Source organism: Haliaeetus leucocephalus, unplaced genomic scaffold (genome assembly GCF_000737465.1).
Source record: "Haliaeetus leucocephalus isolate CR32 unplaced genomic scaffold, Haliaeetus_leucocephalus-4.0 Scaffold451, whole genome shotgun sequence".
Lineage (NCBI taxonomy): Eukaryota > Metazoa > Chordata > Aves > Accipitriformes > Accipitridae > Haliaeetus > Haliaeetus leucocephalus.
In genome coordinates, this window is record NW_010972887.1 from 8,219,649 (window position 1) to 8,238,090 (window position 18,442).

Here is an 18,442-nt window from a genome sequence, read left to right on the forward strand (position 1 = left end):
TATTTAAACATAAGCCCTTCTAGTTCAAAAGGATGTTAGCAAGAAGCAAGTCATCAGGATGGCTGCGGAAAGGTGATCTGAGCTTCTTCCAGGAAGCCGCCTCAGAAGCCTAGCGTTCAGCTGGTTTTAGAAAGCTGCTGCTGTTTGTTTAGCACCAAGTCATGAGCTTCCAATGACGTTTTGGAATTACTACCTGTGCTGTGCAGTATATGTCTTGGGCTGCTAAGTGTGACCTTTAAAAATGCAGTCTGTTTTGATCTGTTAGCTTCTTCTCAGATCTTTTGCTGTATTTTCTCCTAGCCGTCAGCTCTGGATATGGAGAGCTTTCTATTTTTCCTCCTTTATGTAGGACAGTACCTGAAGTCCTAGGTAACAAGCTGTGGTACTCACATCTCATTGCTATTCCCCTTGTCTTTAAAGCACGAAGCAAAGATCAAGTCCCTTACAGACTACATGCAAAATATGGAGCAGAAGAGAAGGCAGCTGGAAGAGTCACAGGACTCTCTCAATGAAGAACTTGCGAAGTTGCGTGCTCAAGGTACAACACTGGGTCTTGTGGTCATTATTTCTTTTACCAACTATACCTTAGAAAATTCAGTATTGGCTGAAGTATTCCATGTACAGTAGTCCTACAGCATTTTATTGTCCACTTAGTATTTTGCAGTGAAGACATAAAATTGTGATGCAGAATATTTAACACATTGCACTTCCTTGTAGTACATTACACTTCAGATAAAACCAGAATTATCCCTTTCAGCCTAGTCAATTCACAAAATACAGAGAAACTTAATTTTTCAAAAGAATCAAAAACTTTATGACAAGCTTGACCTTGTGCCTTAATGATGTGAGAGATTAAAAAAAAAAACCCAACAAATATTTTAGCCATAGAGCACCAATCGATCTTGCTATATCTGTATTCTCTAAAATTCTTGGATATATGTCCAATTTCAGTTGTCCCTCTGGCAAGTGCCCTGCCCCATTTAAAATAAAGCTGCTTCCCTTAGGGTCAAGTAAAAGGTGTGTCTTTCCTAGCTCCTATATAGGATCCAGCTGACTTCCTGTTGCTGTTTTTTCCCCTTCTGATTTAATGTGGAAAATGTGTATCAAAAGCAGTTCTTGTAGCATTGCTAAGCTCCTGGTTTATATAAAATTGCAATGTGACCTAGTAGCCTAAACTTTATTCCGGATTCCTGCACAAGGAATCTTCTCTGACTCTGGGAGCAGCAGGTGGTGACAAGACTTTTTTTTTAACATTTTCTGCATTTTTAGAATAGAATTTTTATTCTATCTCCTGATCTTCCTACCCCCCTCATAAGAAATGACCTGGTTCTAGAGGCAGCATTTCCCAGCAGAAAGTGAAAGGAGACAAGGGTAGGTTGGAAAGGTGCTGGGTGGGCTGAAAACAGAATGTGGCCTGTTAGTAAATGAAAAGGGGGTTTGGGCAGTGTGGTCATAGCTTGGGTACTGCAAACCATGGCTGTTTCTGCCCCTCCAAAGCTGTCTCCCCTGATCTTGTTGCCCCCTGCAAAATGAGGAACTGGGGTTTTGGTTTTGTTTTGTTTTGTTTTTTTTAAATGGCTGGACGTAGCACGTCCTGGAACTGCACGGTTAATACTCAATTCTCTCCAACTTTAAACAGAAAAAATGCATGAAGTAAGTTTCAAGGATAAGGAGAAGGAGCATCTGACCCGGCTTCAGGACGCTGAGGAGATGAAGGTAGCATGGCATGCTGCAATTTTAGAGGGCATGTCTCAGTGAGATCATTTGTTAAGCTGATAATTAGGGTGTAATTTTGTCTTCCTGTACACGTTGTATGCTTTTAGAAAACACTTCCAGCCTCTGTCAGAATTGCTGGCCTGTATTAGAAAACCTGTAATTGAGTGACCTTTGCAATGTGAAATTAGAGAACTTGCTAGTATTGAGGTTGTTGACTGGATGATGGAAAAAAGTAAGTTATAGTCTGAACATCTGAGGTGAGCGTGTCTTCTGAGACCAGTTTGTAAGCTGAGCCAACTTCAAAGAGTAGAGAGGTTCAGTGGACTGTGTTTGCTGAATTGGAGATGCCTGGGTTCCTCAAATCACACAAACGGAGAGCCAAAATATAAGACCCAGTATATCGAGTCCATAGTTGAGAACAATTTTGTTTGATTGAAAAATGATATTGATTCATCTCGAAGTTACTCTAATTTTTTGCTGGTGGAACTCTGCTGAAAGTCAGTTTGCTGAGTAGTGAATCAGGCTACTGGGGTTAATATAATTAAGGTACTAAAAATTTCATAAAAGAAGAGGCCACTTTTCCAAATAATTTGGCAAGAATTCTGACTATTTCCTAGAAATAATAATGAAATCTAAACCTGTTTTCTGGTATTTTCTTCTTCCTTTGGAATGAAAAGAAGTGTTAGGCAATAACATGTGAGTTATGTTTCTGATGGGGTTGTAAATTGTAGAAAAGGAAAAATACAATTTTACAAGTATAGTGATAGAGGTTTGTCAACTTCAGAACTTTTACTTCCATTATAAAAAGTTAAGGTTATTAAAACAGTTGTACAGTTATGCCTTACAATTGGAAGAAAAATGCAAATCTTTTATTAGCAATCAAAAGAGATGCACTGAGTTTTTCTTACTACTTGAGATATATCTAATCCTAGAATTTAAATAACAGGGCTGTGGATAAACAATTCTCAGGGAGGGTGAGGGTGTTTCGGGTTTTACTTCTGTCACAGGTGTAGCTGTACACATATTTTCCTGGTGAATAAACAGGTGAAATAATAGGGCTGGTAAAAACAGTGTCATTCTTGACACTTGATATGCTAAGGCCCTGGCTTTCACATGCGGTAGTTTTTGCACGAAAATGAGTAGAAATTGGTGTGCATCTATTGCTAAAAACTGTCTGCATTAAATGCTTGGATGAGTAGTTGCACAGTTTTGTAGTCATAGAAAGATATACCAGGCAGATTCCTGAATTAATGTGATTTGATAAGCTTCACTCAAATCCAGAAAGATAGGTTGATTTAGCTGACACATAAGAAGGAAGCTTAGCTGTGCGTTACTTGATTTCTCTGGTTTTTGCACTCTGCAGAAGGCACTGGAGCAGCAGATGGAGAGTCACAGGGAAGCCCACCAGAAGCAGCTGTCCAGGCTGAGGGATGAAATCGAAGAGAAGCAGAAAATAATTGATGAAATCAGAGAGTATGTTCACTCGCTCCATTACTTTCTCTGTTCCTGGCCTGTTCTGTGACGCTGTAGGGATGTTTTGGGGTTGGTTTTGTTAGTTTTAATTGATGTCTGTGTTTTTCGGTGTCTTAGAGAAAGTAGTGTCTGTACATGCAACAGCCAAACCTCTAATTATTTTGCAGGGTGGATTATAGTACCTAGTGCTTTATTGTGGAACTTTAACAACTCCATAAAATTATAGAGAGGAAAAAGAAAGAGTAATGTTACACCTGCAGGTCAGTAGGCAAGAGAAGCTTGGAGGAGAACAGATTTTAAAAGATAGAGGTTTTGAGGGCCTCTTATAGCAATTAGTCCTGCCACAGACTTTCTGAGAGTCTAGGGGACTCAAACGTGTCCCATTTTCATACACTTAATATTTCCTCCTGACACAGCAAGGTAACTCTGTTAGTCAGATACTTCAGCACTTGAAAAACGGAGTTCTTTGCTCCTGTACTCTTCTTTTTGTCAGTGTTCATAAAATCTAGGCAATCCTGATGTAGTGTTCATTCTTTCATCATATTTATTGTGTGACCAAAGACTAATAACGGAGGAATGAGAAGCATTGGGAAGTGGGACAGAAAGATTGCAAGAACAGTTTGTGTCCTTTTAGATAAAGGAAGCAAGCCACTGAATTTAATTCTCCAATATTTTAAAATATTCTTTATGCTTAATTTCTTCAGAATTTTTCAGTAGCAAGTTACAGCTTTATTTTCTGTGTCTAACCCCATTTTGTTTATGGAGATTTACCCACTATTGTTTATGGGGTTCAGGACTAAGCTGTACTGACTTTTTCTTTCTCATTCTAGTATGAATCAGAAGCTGCAACTGGAACAAGAGAAACTGAGTGCTGATTATGATAAATTAAAAATTGAGGACCAGGAAAGAGAAATGAAACTGGAAAAGCTCATGTAAGTCAACGGTTTTCTCACCTAGTGTCCCTAAATATAGTGTCTCTTAATGCATCCACAGGAAATGTGCTAGCAAGAGGCATTTGTGTTGAAATATTCACACTGAAAATATCATTTCAGTAACAAAGCCAACATGCAGTACTAGTAAATGATTACCAATTACTCCATATTTTTTTATCATAGGCTTTTCAGTTGTGGGTTTGATACTTGCCAAAAAAGATTTTTTTTTAGAGCTCTGATTTTATGAAATATCATGGCAAGTGTTAAATCCCTCATTCCTTAATGCACAGCCAAAACAAACAAGAAAGATGTTGGGGGCTTGGGGTGGGTTTTTTTGTTTGTGGGGGTTTTTTTGTTGGGTTTTGGTTTTTTTGGTTTTGTTTTTTAAGTAATAAATCAGATGTCTGAGTAAAAGCCTTTCCTGGAAATCAGAGAGAAAAATTTCATGTGTGGATACAAAAAATGGAGATGATGGCTTAGTGAGAAAGCTAAGTGGTGGCCATGTGAGAAAGCTGCATATTTGGAACACTCGAAAGCGTAATTACAGATGCAAAGAAATGTACAATTTGCTCACATCTGCAGATGTTCTACTCAAACTGAATGTTGATTGATTCTCTTGGTTTGACTTCAATATTTTTGATTTGTGTTTAATGTTGTGATCTTTCTAGACTGCTTAATGATAAAAGGGAACAAGCAAGAGAAGATCTTAAGGGGCTGGAGGAAACAGTGGTATGTCTTAATTAGATTTTATTGAGCTTTTTTCCCCTAGGTCTTCATCACTGATGTGTTACCAAACACTTGTATCTGGGCCCAAGGAAATGACCAATTTATATCATAATAGGCTAAATTTGTGCATTTTGCCAAATCATGAAATTGAATTTTAAAATTTAAGGTTAAATACAATTATTGTTGCCTCCTGTGAATAAGCTACCACGGATAAATCTACCGGTACTCTTTGTTTTGCTGTCCTTGTTCCTTCAAATCACCTGAAATAACCAGCGTACTGAACAGTGCAGCTACAATTAGGTGATACGTACCTGCCTCTAACTTGACCAGTGTAGCAGCTTACAGAGACATATGATATTGTGCATGCAATGTTGAAAATGCAGTCTGTGATGGATGACGTCAGTCGTGAAGCTGTTGCTGCACAGTTTTGTTGGTGGCTACATTTTTATCTGTCTGTAAAAATATGCAAGCTTTCTCAAAGATCTCAGAAGCTGGTCAAAACCATAGCTGGTTTAGGAGCACCATACAGTGATTTTTGCTAGTGTTAACATGGTTATTAACTCAAACCCAGCATTTTCTCCTCTGTGTGATGCTTTAAAAATTAAGCTTATAGTGGCCTCTGGATTTGGAGTTCATTACATATAAAAATCCAAAGCTGAACTATTCAGGTCCTTTCAGCTTTGGCTCCTGATGGCTCCCCCAGACATAGGCCTTGTTAAAATAAACTCCTGCAAGGGAGAGATGTAACCAACATTTCTGATATGAACTGTACTCATCAGATATTTACAGAGCTTGCATGTAGACCTGATTTGCCCTGTATGCCAAATGAGTAAGGCAGCTGGAAATCAGAGTTAGGCAGTACCATACAGTCAGATTGCAGAAACCCAGATGGTATTTTTTTTAATTTTTGAATAAGCAACTTTGAACTACCTTGCATTAAAATTTTGTTCAGAGTTTTGTTAGTGTTTTAATAATTACTGCAGCAGGAATTAAAAATCAAGCGTAGCGAATTACACGAAAACATGAGCCATCAAAGGCCAAACGGTTGCTCATCCCTGCCCGTTGGTATGGGGAGACATCAGGCTCCGTGGGCATTGCGTGCCATTTGGATGATGACTTTGAGAAGGAAGGGATGAAGAACAGTCTTGGTGGGACCACAGCGGCTGCCTTTGCTTTGGCTCATTCTCCTTCCCAGTGCTGGGCTGGTGAGGAAGCAGAAGAAGGGGTCCCGTGGGAGGGGGTGACAGGGTGGAGGCAGCACCCCAAACAGAACGGGAGCTATCGGGGGGGTGTCTGCTCTGCACCCATGTGTGACGTAGCGTGGCACCCGGTGCCTCTTCTGGGTACCCCATCACACATACGTACATAAGCTGTGCTTGTAATGTATGGTTTCTAGTAGTCTGTGAAGGAAGTTTTTCCTTTTTGGTTTCCAGTCGGTTTCGCCTTTTTCATTTGAGAGATAAAGATAAAAATTTCAAAGTCAAAAGCTTGTAGTTGTGGTGAAGCTTACTGAGCAATTCATTTAAATTCCAGTATGTGAGTGGATAAGCAGAAAATGGAAAAGCTAAGGTTGCTCTTATCAACTTTGGAAAGACGGTTCTCTTCAGTATGGCTTTGGTGCGGTATGGGGTTGGGGTGAGCTGCCTATCCACATAGTTTCCTTTCCTGCAAATGGATTAGTGCTTCTGTCCTTCTGGGAGTAGGTGCAGGGTTGCCGCTTCTTGTGTCACACCTCCAGTCTGGAGTAAGGTGACTGTTTTGCTGAGCCTGAGAAGTTGATGCGTATAAAAAAAGCTGGGAAAGCCTGGATTTTTGCCAAAACTTAAAAAGCACTTAAACATCTTAAGTGCCTGTGAGTAAGCAATCAGAGCGGGACCGATGCATTTGCCAGAGAGTGAATCCAGAGCTCTTTCACGTCACTGGATGTCTGTAACCGTGGCCAATTTGTGAGACTTCAGCTTTCTGCTGTTGTTTCCCCACCCCCTAAGACAGAGTCAACATATTTTCAGAAGTAGCTTTGGTGTGGTGAACACCTTGGGAGGTGCAAGAGCTCTTCCATGGGGAACAGCATGGGCACTGCCTTTCTGTGAGCTACCTATACCTACGGGCAGGTACATCTCTATAAGTAAATCGTAAATGAAGTCATATTATCGACTAAAATCTGAGGAGAATGTTTACACTGGACTATCTACTATCTCTTACTGGTTTGTGCTTTTTTTTTTTTTTTTTTTTAATTATGTTGATTCCAGGCAAGAGAACTTCAGACTCTTCACAACCTACGCAAACTGTTTGTCCAAGATCTCACCACCCGCGTTAAAAAAGTAAGACTATACTCTTTTAAACCAAAGTCTCTTTTTTGCAGTATTCTTGTGATTTGCTGGAAGCTTTTAGTGCATGTTGTTACAAAATGGGATATTGTCTTTCAATAACAGTGAGTAATAAGATTAAAACTGTTCTGATGTTCATTAGCTTTTATTTGGTCCTAATATGTGAAGGGCAAATCTTGGTGGTTAAGCAAAATGAACCAATCCAATTCAGTTCAGTTACAAAATTAATTCTCAAAGACTGTATTAATGGGTGTCAGAAATGATTCAATATAACTTCCACTAACTTATGCTACACTGAATGCTGCGGCCCTTTCTTTTTATGGACTTGTGACTAGTCAGCCTTTTTCTGGCAAAATTCTTATTTGGCAGAAATTAATGTACTTTTAGCTGTTGAAGAACAGTCAGAAGCTGCATAATTTGCAACACTTTTTAGTCCTTTAGAGTAGTTTTGAGGAAGAGTTTTTATACTCTTTTTTTTTTTTTCTTTTAAGGTTGAAAACCTATATTGCATAAAAATGTCTCCCAGGAGTGGAAAAAAGAGGGAAACGGGGTTTTCCCCACTAAAATCTATGATCTTCATATTCAGAATCCCCCTATAATTGTTAAATAAGAATAGTTTATTTTTTGTGAGCGGGGAATGTGCCTCTTAGATATCAAATGAATAGGTAAAATAAATTCTCTTTGATTTGGGGCTCTGGAAGACTTTTGTGCCTTTGGGAGGCTTAAATTCACAAAAGACCTGAGCTTCCTCTTGAGGTTCTGCCTGGCTTTGCTGAACTCTGCAACTCTCTGTGCAGAGCGTTGAACTTGACAGCGACGACGGAGGTGGAAGTGCTGCACAGAAGCAGAAAATTTCCTTTCTTGAGAACAACCTGGAACAGCTTACAAAGGTTCACAAACAGGTAGGGTCTCCGCTTCCTTCCTTCTCTCCTCCGCTTCCTTCCTTCTCTCCTCCGCTTCCTTCCTTCTCTCCTCCGCTTCCTTCCTTCTCTCCTCCGCTTCCTTCCAAAAAAAAACCAATATACTTTTTTATGTTTAAAAGGATAATTTCTGAAGGTAACATGTACTGTCTGAGGAAATAGTACCTATAGTTCTCAACTAAAATTCTTGGCACTGGGAGTTGGTGTTAGAGCTGCTTTTCCCACTACCCGTACTTCTCATGAATGTGTTAAATAAACAATTATTTTTTCTGTGAAAATAGACTCTAGCAGTTTTGGCAGGACTAATTGTCACTGTATTGGTGGAACGCATTATTGCCTTGTGTGCTGATAGCTGGTTTCTAGATGGATTGTGTATCCCCCAGTTTTGACTCCTGGCCTAAAGCTGCTTCGTGGCACCCTCGGAGGTGACTTGAGTGGAGGCAACCAGCAGAATATGAAAGCAAAGAAATAGAGGCTTTCTGTGCAGCTTAAGGGCTGGTGCCTCCTCAGGATGCTGAGGTTGGTTATTTCTGGGCATGTCCATCTCTGTCTCCTCCCTCTTTCATGGAGCTGCCATTTCCTTTGGAATTCTGCTGTACAGAGAGACAAGGGCTATGGAGAGCCCTTCACCCTAGGTACCCACCGTGCAAGTGGGGGGTGGAGGGGATGTGTAGTAGGCAAGTGTTTTGGGTATACGTCAAGGAAAGAACTTTACCTTCTGCTTACGGGAAGTGTGTATATAGCAGTGGTGTGCCTATATATCTAGGTAGGACCTCACTAGACAAAACTGGATTATTTCTGCCAATAAGCAAGCTTCCACCCTCAGTATTTTTGAACTGCATCCCACTGCAAGTGCAAAATAGTAAAGATGCTTTTGATTTCATTTTTTAACAGTAACATAACATTCCCCAGTGCAGTGTTCTGAAACTGTTACTAGTGAGACACAGCACTGTCCGAGATTGGCTTTATTTATTCCTGTGGAAGTGCCAAAAAAGCAAGCAGTGCAGGATCGTGACAAGTGTCCGCTAAGGTTCAGTATTTCTGAGATTCCCAGGGAACAGATGGTTTAAAGACCTAGTTTCTAAATGTGGAAATGGGGACATGTTAGGAGTGTTTTTCCTTTTACTGATTTGCTTGTTTTGCACTCAGTTCATGCATCTGCTGGGTTTTCAGATACAGATTTTTATAGCTCTCATTAGCGTATATTTACTCAAAACCAAGTAGAAGTCCATGTCTCATAAGAAACTTAGAGGGAAAAATGACATTGGACTTGACCTGAATGTGGTGTCATCCTGCTCTTATTTCATATTGTAACTATTTCGTAGAACAAGGGTTCAACACTTGTAGAAAAAGCTCATTGTGACAATTTTTTTTTTTTTTTTAGCTTTGTTTGTGGTTTTCTTCTGGCACTAAGCCTGGACTAGCAGGTGTAAAACATTTTGATTGTCAAACAACGTGTGAATGTTAGTACATGCTGTTGCTTTACTGTATTATTAATGTGGTAGTTAAACCACTTCTTTTCCCTTCACTCCAGAAAAGGGAGAGTCACTCCTTTGGAACAGTTTTGTGTTGACTTCTAGTACTGGTATAATCTGTTCAGTAGAATTTGTACTGGATTTTCTAACTGTTTGCATCAGTTTTTTATTTATCAAAAAATCAATCCTCTCTTGGCTGTTGTTGCATGTAAAGTTAGATGTTACTCTGATAATTGACAGACCTTGCTCAGGTTCATATTTAACTGAGGAAGTGCATGAATTCAAAATTGCATATGATCATCACATTTATAGCTACAGGCCTTAAGTGACGTCTTAGCGATGTTTGAGGCATTAAAGTTTCCAATTTTCCCATATGCTTGAGGAGGGAACAAGTAGGTAAGCATGCCATAACCATTGGAGATGATGAATTTTTGATGATACCCAGTGTTGTCCATAAGCCATAGTTAAGCATTGCAGTTTTGAAATAATGAGGTGATCAAGTATTTGCAAAATGCTGAACATTTCTGCGTTCTGAAGAAATGCACAGTTTCTGCCACAGCTGCTCTTAAAGTCTAGGAAAAGCAAGTATGGTAGTAGAGTGCCCTGCCATATCAGGCTTTGTCCTGGAGCCCTCGCCCTTCAGGATAAGATCTATGAGATTTTGTTGAATAGAATAAACTTTCTCATAGGATATTTTTTAAATTTCTTTTCTCGCAGTTGGTACGTGATAATGCAGATCTTCGTTGTGAGCTTCCTAAGCTGGAAAAACGACTTAGAGCTACGGCAGAGAGAGTTAAGGCCCTGGAGAGTGCACTGAAGGAGGCCAAGGAGAATGCCATGCGAGATCGCAAACGGTACCAGCAGGAGGTAGATCGCATTAAGGAGGCTGTGAGAGCCAAAAACATGGCACGGAGAGCACACTCTGCTCAAATTGGTAAGGACATGGAGCTAAAGGGTTAGTGGTTGCTCATGTACTTCATGGTTGGTCTGTTTACTCATGTTTAAACAGAGAGAGCTTTGAAAGCAGCAGTCCAGGGCAAACCACAGGGTCTGCTTCTCCTCTGCTGCACAGGAATCTTCAAAGACTTCACTTTTTAATAGAATCTGCCCCACCTAAAGTTTAAAGTGCCTCTGCTATTTAACTCAGTAAATAAATGGCATAATGGGTCTTGTGTGCCCTTCTAGTGACCTGAAAACTTGTCTCTTTAAATCAATCTCTCACTTTCTTCCTCCCCCACATACTCTCCTTCTGCGCTTGCTTTCTTTCCTTGCCTGTCTGGACCTTGTCCCTTCCTCTCTTTTTCCCTGATTACTCCTCCTTGTGACTTAATTTGGGCTGTGTAGAGTCAAAAATCTCCCTATATAATTCAAATGCTTGATATATCTTTGTGGTGTAATCTGAATGTGTGCATACAATCAAATGGTGTTTAAAATGGGGCAATTTTTGGAATTATTTGTTGTAATTGTTAAAGTAGAAGGATAATATTTTGGATGGTGATGCTAATACTGGTGTCTTAAAACCTGAGAGAGAATTAGGCAGCACACAATATTTCCTGCTGTATGCTACCTCTTGTAGAAAGCCATTGACAGCTTTGTCTCAGCATCTTCTGGAATTACTTAAATAGTCAAATTCGACATAGGAAGTACATCACTGGCCACCAAGTGGGTCGTGACTTCCCTCTGTTGTATAGACAGTCCATAACCTTTGCAGAGATGAGGGGCATGCATGGGATGGTTCAACGGCTCTGTCACAAGCAGAAAATGGGTGTATTTGTTATTGGCCAAGGTAAAGGAATGCTATGTTCCGCAGAGCTAGGTTACAGACTGCTCTGCCAAGCACGGCTCCTTGTTTGGAAACAACGGGGTTGGTACTAGAGGAGGAGGTGAGGTAGAAAACATTGTGAAAGCTAAACATCATCTTTGGTTTCCTACTTTTATTCTGCAGCCAAGCCCATCCGCCCTGGTCATTACCCAGCGTCTTCTCCGACAGCTGTCCATGCCATCCGAGGGGGAGGGATGTCAAACTCCAGCTACTATCACAACACCAAATAGACAAGAAGTAAGACCAAAGTAACTTACTCATCTGTTCTTTCACCAATCGCCCAGTTTTCTTACATTTCAGACTTGCTTTTAGAAGACCCACAGTCTTTTTTTCCTAGTTTTAGTAGGAGTTGTTTGCTAATAATTTAACTGTGAAAATTAATAATTTAAGTGAGGAGTGCCTTGTTAGAATGCTTTGCAAGCTGCTGCTGAGAGTTTTTATTTTAATGACTTATCACTTAAAACTCTTTTAATAAACTAAAATGCTCTGGTAAAGCTGTACTGAAATTCACACCAAGAGGTGTGAAACTCATGTAGTAAAAATAGAGTTCCAAAGGTTCCTTCTGCCAGTGTAATCTTCTGCTTTCTGTAACATGAATATCTTTCCATGTTGTGATATTCCAGCCTGGGACAGGGGTAGAGCAGGGATAAGTGGCAGCAGCACAGAGCTTTCCAAATTTGAGTGTCACAATTTGGCAAACTTCACTTTTGTTTCTTTTGCTTTGTACTCTTTTTCAGCTCTCTTCAGAAAAAAAAGTAAATATTTTACTTTAATTGCAAGGGCTTGAGGGTTTCTCCTAAGCAAAAATCTCATCCTGGGAAGATGAGCAGCATATTCCCATGAGACTGCTTCATGTACCCTACCTTCCCATTTATTTCTATAGATGCTCATTATTTCTGAGATATTTTACATCTGCTGTTATTTTAGATGATAACTTTATTTTACAGGCATACTAAGAGTTGGACAGCAGTAAGTGGCTGTGAAAAGCAGCCAGTGGACTGCTAAGTTGTCCCTCAGAGTTTGGTTTTTTTCCCCTTCTTGAGGATTAATTGTCTTATGACTCTTCTGATAGTACGTGGTTTCCTTTAGGCACTCAGCATTCTTGGGTATTTTTTTCTTTTTCTTTTTTTTTGAGAATGTTTCAAGTCATGCATGCATGCAAACCATCCATCACATCGCACTCAAGCTGTTATTGTGTTGTGCAGATTGTTTCTGTTCATTGTGTTTTCCATGAGCCCTGTAGCTGCAAGCAACATATTTTCACTGTGGATGAATTAGGGCAAGTCTTTGCTGAGTGTTTTTGTGCATTAGTTCATTCTGAACTGAAATTGGCTTTTCCATCTCACAACAAGCGAGATGGCCTCTGTCTATCTACTTCATTGCATTCCCACCTCTGTGAAAGAGCAAAGGGGAAAGAGTATGATACAGAGGCATGTAAAAAATTTCTAAACATATATCACAGCAGCTGCTCTGTGGGGAAAAAAAGCTACTACCTGCCTAAACTGGGTGGGCTTTTAATATCCCATCTGCTATGAAATTAAGTGTCAAACTCAAACAGGCCACACATTAGGTATAGGCACATGTCAAGTGGACAACTGCAGATTAATAGAAGTTATTAACAAAATAAATACACTTAAAACTAGATGTGTGTATAACAAGGTAGGACTTTGGAAGTCAATAAAAAGCAATCAGAAAGGCATGGAATACCTCTGAAATGTTTTAGATGCTGAGTTTTAGATTTGAGGGCGGTGGAGAATGAGCAGAGTCAGGCCACACTTGGAACATGTTGCAGAGGAGCTCATGGACAATGCGGGTAGAGAAAAAAAAGGTGTTAGAAGACAGTGGGTAAACTTACAGGTTTATGGCTTCTGAAAAAATTAGAAAAATTTCTGAAAACCAAATGGAAGCCCTAGAGGTCAGAATTAAGCCATTTAAAAAGTATGTATGTGTGGTTTTTTCTTAACTGACAGTAGTGCTCCTTTATGCCTTTTATTGATCTACTTCCTGCTCGAGATTCAATCTAATGCCCGGCTATATTAGGTATTGCATATTATGTGTAAGGCAACAATTTGAAATGTTGTGGGCGTTGGACTCAATGATCCTTCTGGGTCCCTTCCAAGTTGAGATATTCTATGATTCTATTCTATGATTACTACTTCAGAGAACCATATTTTAGGCTTTACAATTGGTTTTTAAACTGAGTCAAGTTCTAGATTTTTTGCACACATCTAGAAAGATGTCTTGAAGACGTAGTAAACTAAGGCCAGGCAGTGATTAAAGAAGGTCAGTTCTCATCAGTTTTGGTCCTTCAGTTGAGAAGATTATTGGCAAATTGCAACTATTTGGCTGCCAAAGGATTTTTGGAGTATCAGAGTAATCTGAATTCTGAACTTGTTGGATGAAAGCCCAGTGGCCTGAGTAAGAGATGTTAGTAAAGGTACTACTTGTGGAGGGAAAATTTAATACAGATTATTTCCATAATATTGTTGAGACATTTCTGTGCTCTGTAGAACTACATCATGCTTTTGAATGGCATGGTTCTACGCAGCTAGAATTAGAACAGAACTTTCTTTTATATTCATTTAACAGCAGTGAAATAAAGGTGGGGTTTCTATATAAATGTTTGCTGTCAAGTAACATACCCTATCTCTGGAATGAAAATTTTATACCAAGATGAGGGGCAATTTATTTTATGTTCATTCATCATTCACAGTAAAGATGATAGACGCTTATTGCTGTTAGACTGGTCAGTGATGATGATTTAGTAACCCAGCAGCCGACCCCTCAGTAACAGCCAGTATTGCTTTTGCTGTTCTCACAAAGGTTGTTGCTAAAATTTCTTCTGCAGAGCTGGGCAAGCCTGTGAGACTAAGCAGGACAAAGTTCGGACTTCGCCCTGTTTGGGCCACATGCATGATGTAAGGAGATGATTTCTGCCCCAGAAAGCATAGCATTTGATGAATAACAGTAGCAGATGGAAGAGAAAGAAATGCAGGCGTTAATAAAATGTGGTCCTGAAATTGCAAATTGACAGTAGCTGGCTTCAACAGGAGACTCAGGAGGCCAAGGAGTGTCTGCAAATCTCTAAAAGATAATTCCTCGTTCTGTCTACATTGCAGATGTTTTTGAAAATACAAGTGCAATGAATTTGTTACCTGGAGCATACCTCAAACCTAGATTTCGGAAAGGATCAGAAAGGGAATTCACATTGGTGCAGCTAACGGGATAATAATTGCTGCAGTAGGAGTCCTGTTTGGGTTGCAGTGCGTTTCTGTAAGAAGGTGGTGCTGGAGTTGCTACAACCGTATAGCTAAATTTATGCCAGGGTTTCATGGAGACAGCCTTGGGGATTTCTAAATGTTTATTTCTGTATCACAGTTTTGAGTTGGTTCTTACAGTTTAATCTTTTCTGTTTTAATACAAGTGGTTGAAATGTATTCTTCAGTGTAAATCTTACAGAGTTTTTTAATTTTGTGGGGAGAAGTATTTTGACAAAACCTTAAAGAGCAATACTCCCCACGCGTGAATAGCTGCAAATCATGTCATGTGGATGGTTGCATATTAGTATCTCTGCTGGTCAGCTACAGAGCTTAGTTGTTTGTTGTCATATTTAAAGTTCTTTACGGGAATACTTTCTAAATATAACTAAACACAGTGCAGGTTTCAAAAAAATGTTGATATTAAAGTTTTTCAAATAATACCAGGAATTAAAAAAAAAAAACCTACGGTATGTATTTTGCTTTAGATAGGAACAAAAAACCCCCAAACCCAAATTGTTTTGACTCTTTCTCATGCCGCCTCACAAAGTTTAGGCCAAAAAACTGCACAAAATTATCAAAGTCACTATGCAATCTGGTTTTATATGTTTTTTTTTCTAAATTGTTAAAGAAAACCTATAATAATAGGTTTAGAAATGTAAATAAGCATAAAGGCAGTGTCTGAGCAAACTTGAATGTCCCTTGGAGCATGCTAGTTAGTAACTGCCAGATTGAAGTGAATAATGGGAAAAATGCATTAAGTGGTAGAAATTTATGTTGACTTGCTTTTCATGCCTAAAATATGTGGCCAGACCAATATTAGTACAAATCAGCTCATTTTGAAGTTCTGTCTTTAAATTCATGAGATGGACCTGCTCAGAAGCACCCCCCACATTCCTGTTACTGGGGTTGTTCACGGAGAGGTGAGCCACAGTGGTGCTGCTCTTCTGCAGCTCACGATTTAAGAAGGACTTTCTCCAGATGGACCAGAGATCATCTCTGAGTCTGCTTTAATTACATTTTGGACCTAACCTGGCCCTGCACACAGGGAACAGAGGGGCACTAGCTGAGCTCGGGGGCAGCTAAGGTTGGGGCTCAGGGAAAGCACAGATGATAAGATTCAAGACTTGCGAGGCTTTGTTGGAGGGCACTTCAGGTGCTGTATGCAAACTCCAAGGTTTGCTGTCGCTGTTTTTCCAACACCTTTCTCAGTGACTGAGCTGCAGGCTGGAGGATGCTCTCCCAGTATCGACAGACCTGTGGGCAAGCTGGCACACTGGGGCTGCTCAGGACCTGCCTGGAAACCTTGGGCAGAGCGAGCAGTAGCAGATGTATTTCAAATCTGAAGGAAGCTAGTTATCTGCCCTTCTAATATTTGCTGAAACTTGTCTGATGCCTCATTTCGAAAGAGAAGGAAAGGACTGACGGGAAGATGCGCTAACGATTGCACTAATGCTCCATCATGGCCTACTGAAATTATTAAAGTAACTTGTACTGGGATCTGTGAAACACGCTGTGCAAACAGGCTCTTGTCTGCATGTCCCTTATCCTAAAGACTCTGGTATGTTCCCAGCACCTCCCCATCCTTCAGAAAGATTAATAACTATATTTAATCTAGCCAGACGATAGTTAATCTAGCCATTAAGATGCATAAATTAATAACCATCCAGATTGCCTTTAAAGTGTTAATAAGGATGACAATGAGGAGCTAACTACAATTCCCACCATTAATTTAGGGTAAATTTAAAAACACTGATGTATCAATATTTATTTATTTTTATAACTTGATCTTGAATACGGAGAAGCTTGGGTTTTTTTCAAATAACTATACAAGTAAATGCTTAATTGAGGAGAATACATCTCTCTTTGTAAGGCTGATTTGTATTAGCTAATTTAAAAATGTGCTAGGCACACTCATTTACTTATGTGGTGCTTTCCATAGGGCTAATGAGAAACATGGGAGAAAAACAATACAAACCCAAGAGTTTTTAAAAGTCTGTATTTCAAAAGTTTTATAATCAACTTTAAATCACCTTGGTACTTGGTAATGTGGCTTGAACTTTGCTTCTGAATGGAATTACTATTAAATTAGTGACAAAGATCCCTGTATAATGAGCATATATGTTATATAAAATTATCTAGTATATTTTTATAATATATTATCAAAATATTATATATAAATATTTTTATATATTGCTGTAAACACATATATGTGTGTGTGTGTATATGTGTCTCAGGAAAGCAACTCTCTGTCAGGAGACATATAGAACAGAAGGATTGTTTTGCATTTGTGTTTTCTCACCCCTTCGTTTTATAATAAGTTTTCAAACTCAACTGCAGTTACTTTCCTTACTTGTTATATAGGGTATGCACACATCTCCTCCTCAGCATATCTAAGTGCTGACCAGTGAGAGAAAAATCCTGTTAAAAGAACAGAGAGATAAAAGGAAAAAAAGGAGTTAGACCTTTAGATAGTGTTTAAGGATGTATTTAGGCAAGACATAATGCCATGCTTTAGGTGGCAAAGAATGAATTTCATCAAGAGAATGGTTTCATTATGACTGTGCAAGTTTGTGGGCTGGAAGCTTTAAAGGTAGACCTGACAAAATTCCTTTCCAAGACTTAGTAACTGAGACCCTAATTTCATGAGCTGTTAAAACTGTGCTTGACGTGACTCTCGTTTTGTGGCTGTTATGGTGGCTCTTTGGTTGCTGTGCATCACGTTTCTGTGAAGTGTAGGTATCAGTTGATCTGCCAGGTTGCATATCTGCCTTCTAATCTCAGACATCCACTAATTATCATTACCTTTCTTGCTCTCTTTTGACAGGTCAATTCCACTTAGCATGTTAAGGACTGTCATTAAGTCACTAGTTTCTTTTTTTCCCCTCTTCAACCCGATCCACGTCCTGTTCATCCTGCGCTTCCTACAGCCATCTGCAATGCACTGGTCCCAGGTATTTTGAGCTTCGTAGGATCTCCACGTGTACAGAAGTGTTCAGCTCAACTCTTCTACAGATACTTGTACAATGTATTTAACATAACCATCTAAGTAACGATAGGAAGTCTGCCACTCAGAATCTCTCACGGACTGCATTTGACCCCTTGGCGCTGGTTAGGTTGGGGCTTCTACTCTCAGATTGATGCTTTTTCGAAGTCCTCTGTTGCATCAGTAAATCCCGACTTCTGGCATCAAAGAATTAATTATTCAATGACCAAGTGCCATCAAAGGCAGGTGATTGTGCTCTGTCATGACTGATTTACTGTATAATATACATATTATTTTATATTTTTAGGGGATGAAAATGTGCTGCTATATGGTTTAATTTTACTGCTTACATTTTCAGAAGTAAATTTCCCCAAAGAACCATTTGTAATATCCTGATAAAAATCTTTGGACTGTATAAAATAAGCTTTATTGCAGTACCTGGTAAAGATCAAACGGGATGCAGAGAAATCTGTTAGTATAGATCTAGGTTTTGAAGTTTGGTAGTTACATGAATATATCTGTGTGACCTATCTTAAATTTAAGATCTGATCTGCTTGTAGTTCTCCCTACGGTGGTGGGTTTTCCTGGAGTGTGATGGCTAGCCATGTGTTTGTAAGCAGTGTTCTTTATGAAATTTTGAAGGCTTTCAGAATGCTGTGGAAATCTTGTCTTGGAAAAGCTGACAAGCATCCCACCCCTTTCCCCTTCCCGCATGCCTTCGGCAAGCCCCGATCTGTTCACACCGGAATTCAGGTACGGGAGTGAAGAGTGCCCTACCAGAACAGATGCTACCTTAAAGAAACAAACA

At 39.5% G+C, this 18,442-nt stretch overlaps 1 protein-coding gene across 4 annotated transcripts in view; it reads left to right on the forward strand.

Moving 5' to 3' along the window:
- Positions 1–18,143, forward strand: part of KIF5C (kinesin family member 5C) — an 86,037-nt gene extending 67,894 nt beyond the window's left edge. For 3 of the 4 annotated variants that reach the window (XM_010575201.1, XM_010575203.1, XM_010575204.1), the window contains exons 17-25: positions 421–538; positions 1,640–1,716; positions 3,080–3,189; positions 4,020–4,121; positions 4,790–4,850; positions 7,097–7,168; positions 7,972–8,076; positions 10,287–10,503; positions 11,515–11,945. In XM_010575201.1, the coding sequence (XP_010573503.1) occupies positions 421–538; positions 1,640–1,716; positions 3,080–3,189; positions 4,020–4,121; positions 4,790–4,850; positions 7,097–7,168; positions 7,972–8,076; positions 10,287–10,503; positions 11,515–11,621 (969 nt within the window). In that variant the 3' untranslated portion in view covers positions 11,622–11,945. Of the gene's footprint in view, positions 1–420; positions 539–1,639; positions 1,717–3,079; positions 3,190–4,019; positions 4,122–4,789; positions 4,851–7,096; positions 7,169–7,971; positions 8,077–10,286; positions 10,504–11,514; positions 11,946–17,475 lie in introns of those variants that run through there. The other variant, XM_010575202.1, reaches the window with a different exon arrangement.
- Positions 18,144–18,442: the final 299 nt, after the last annotated feature.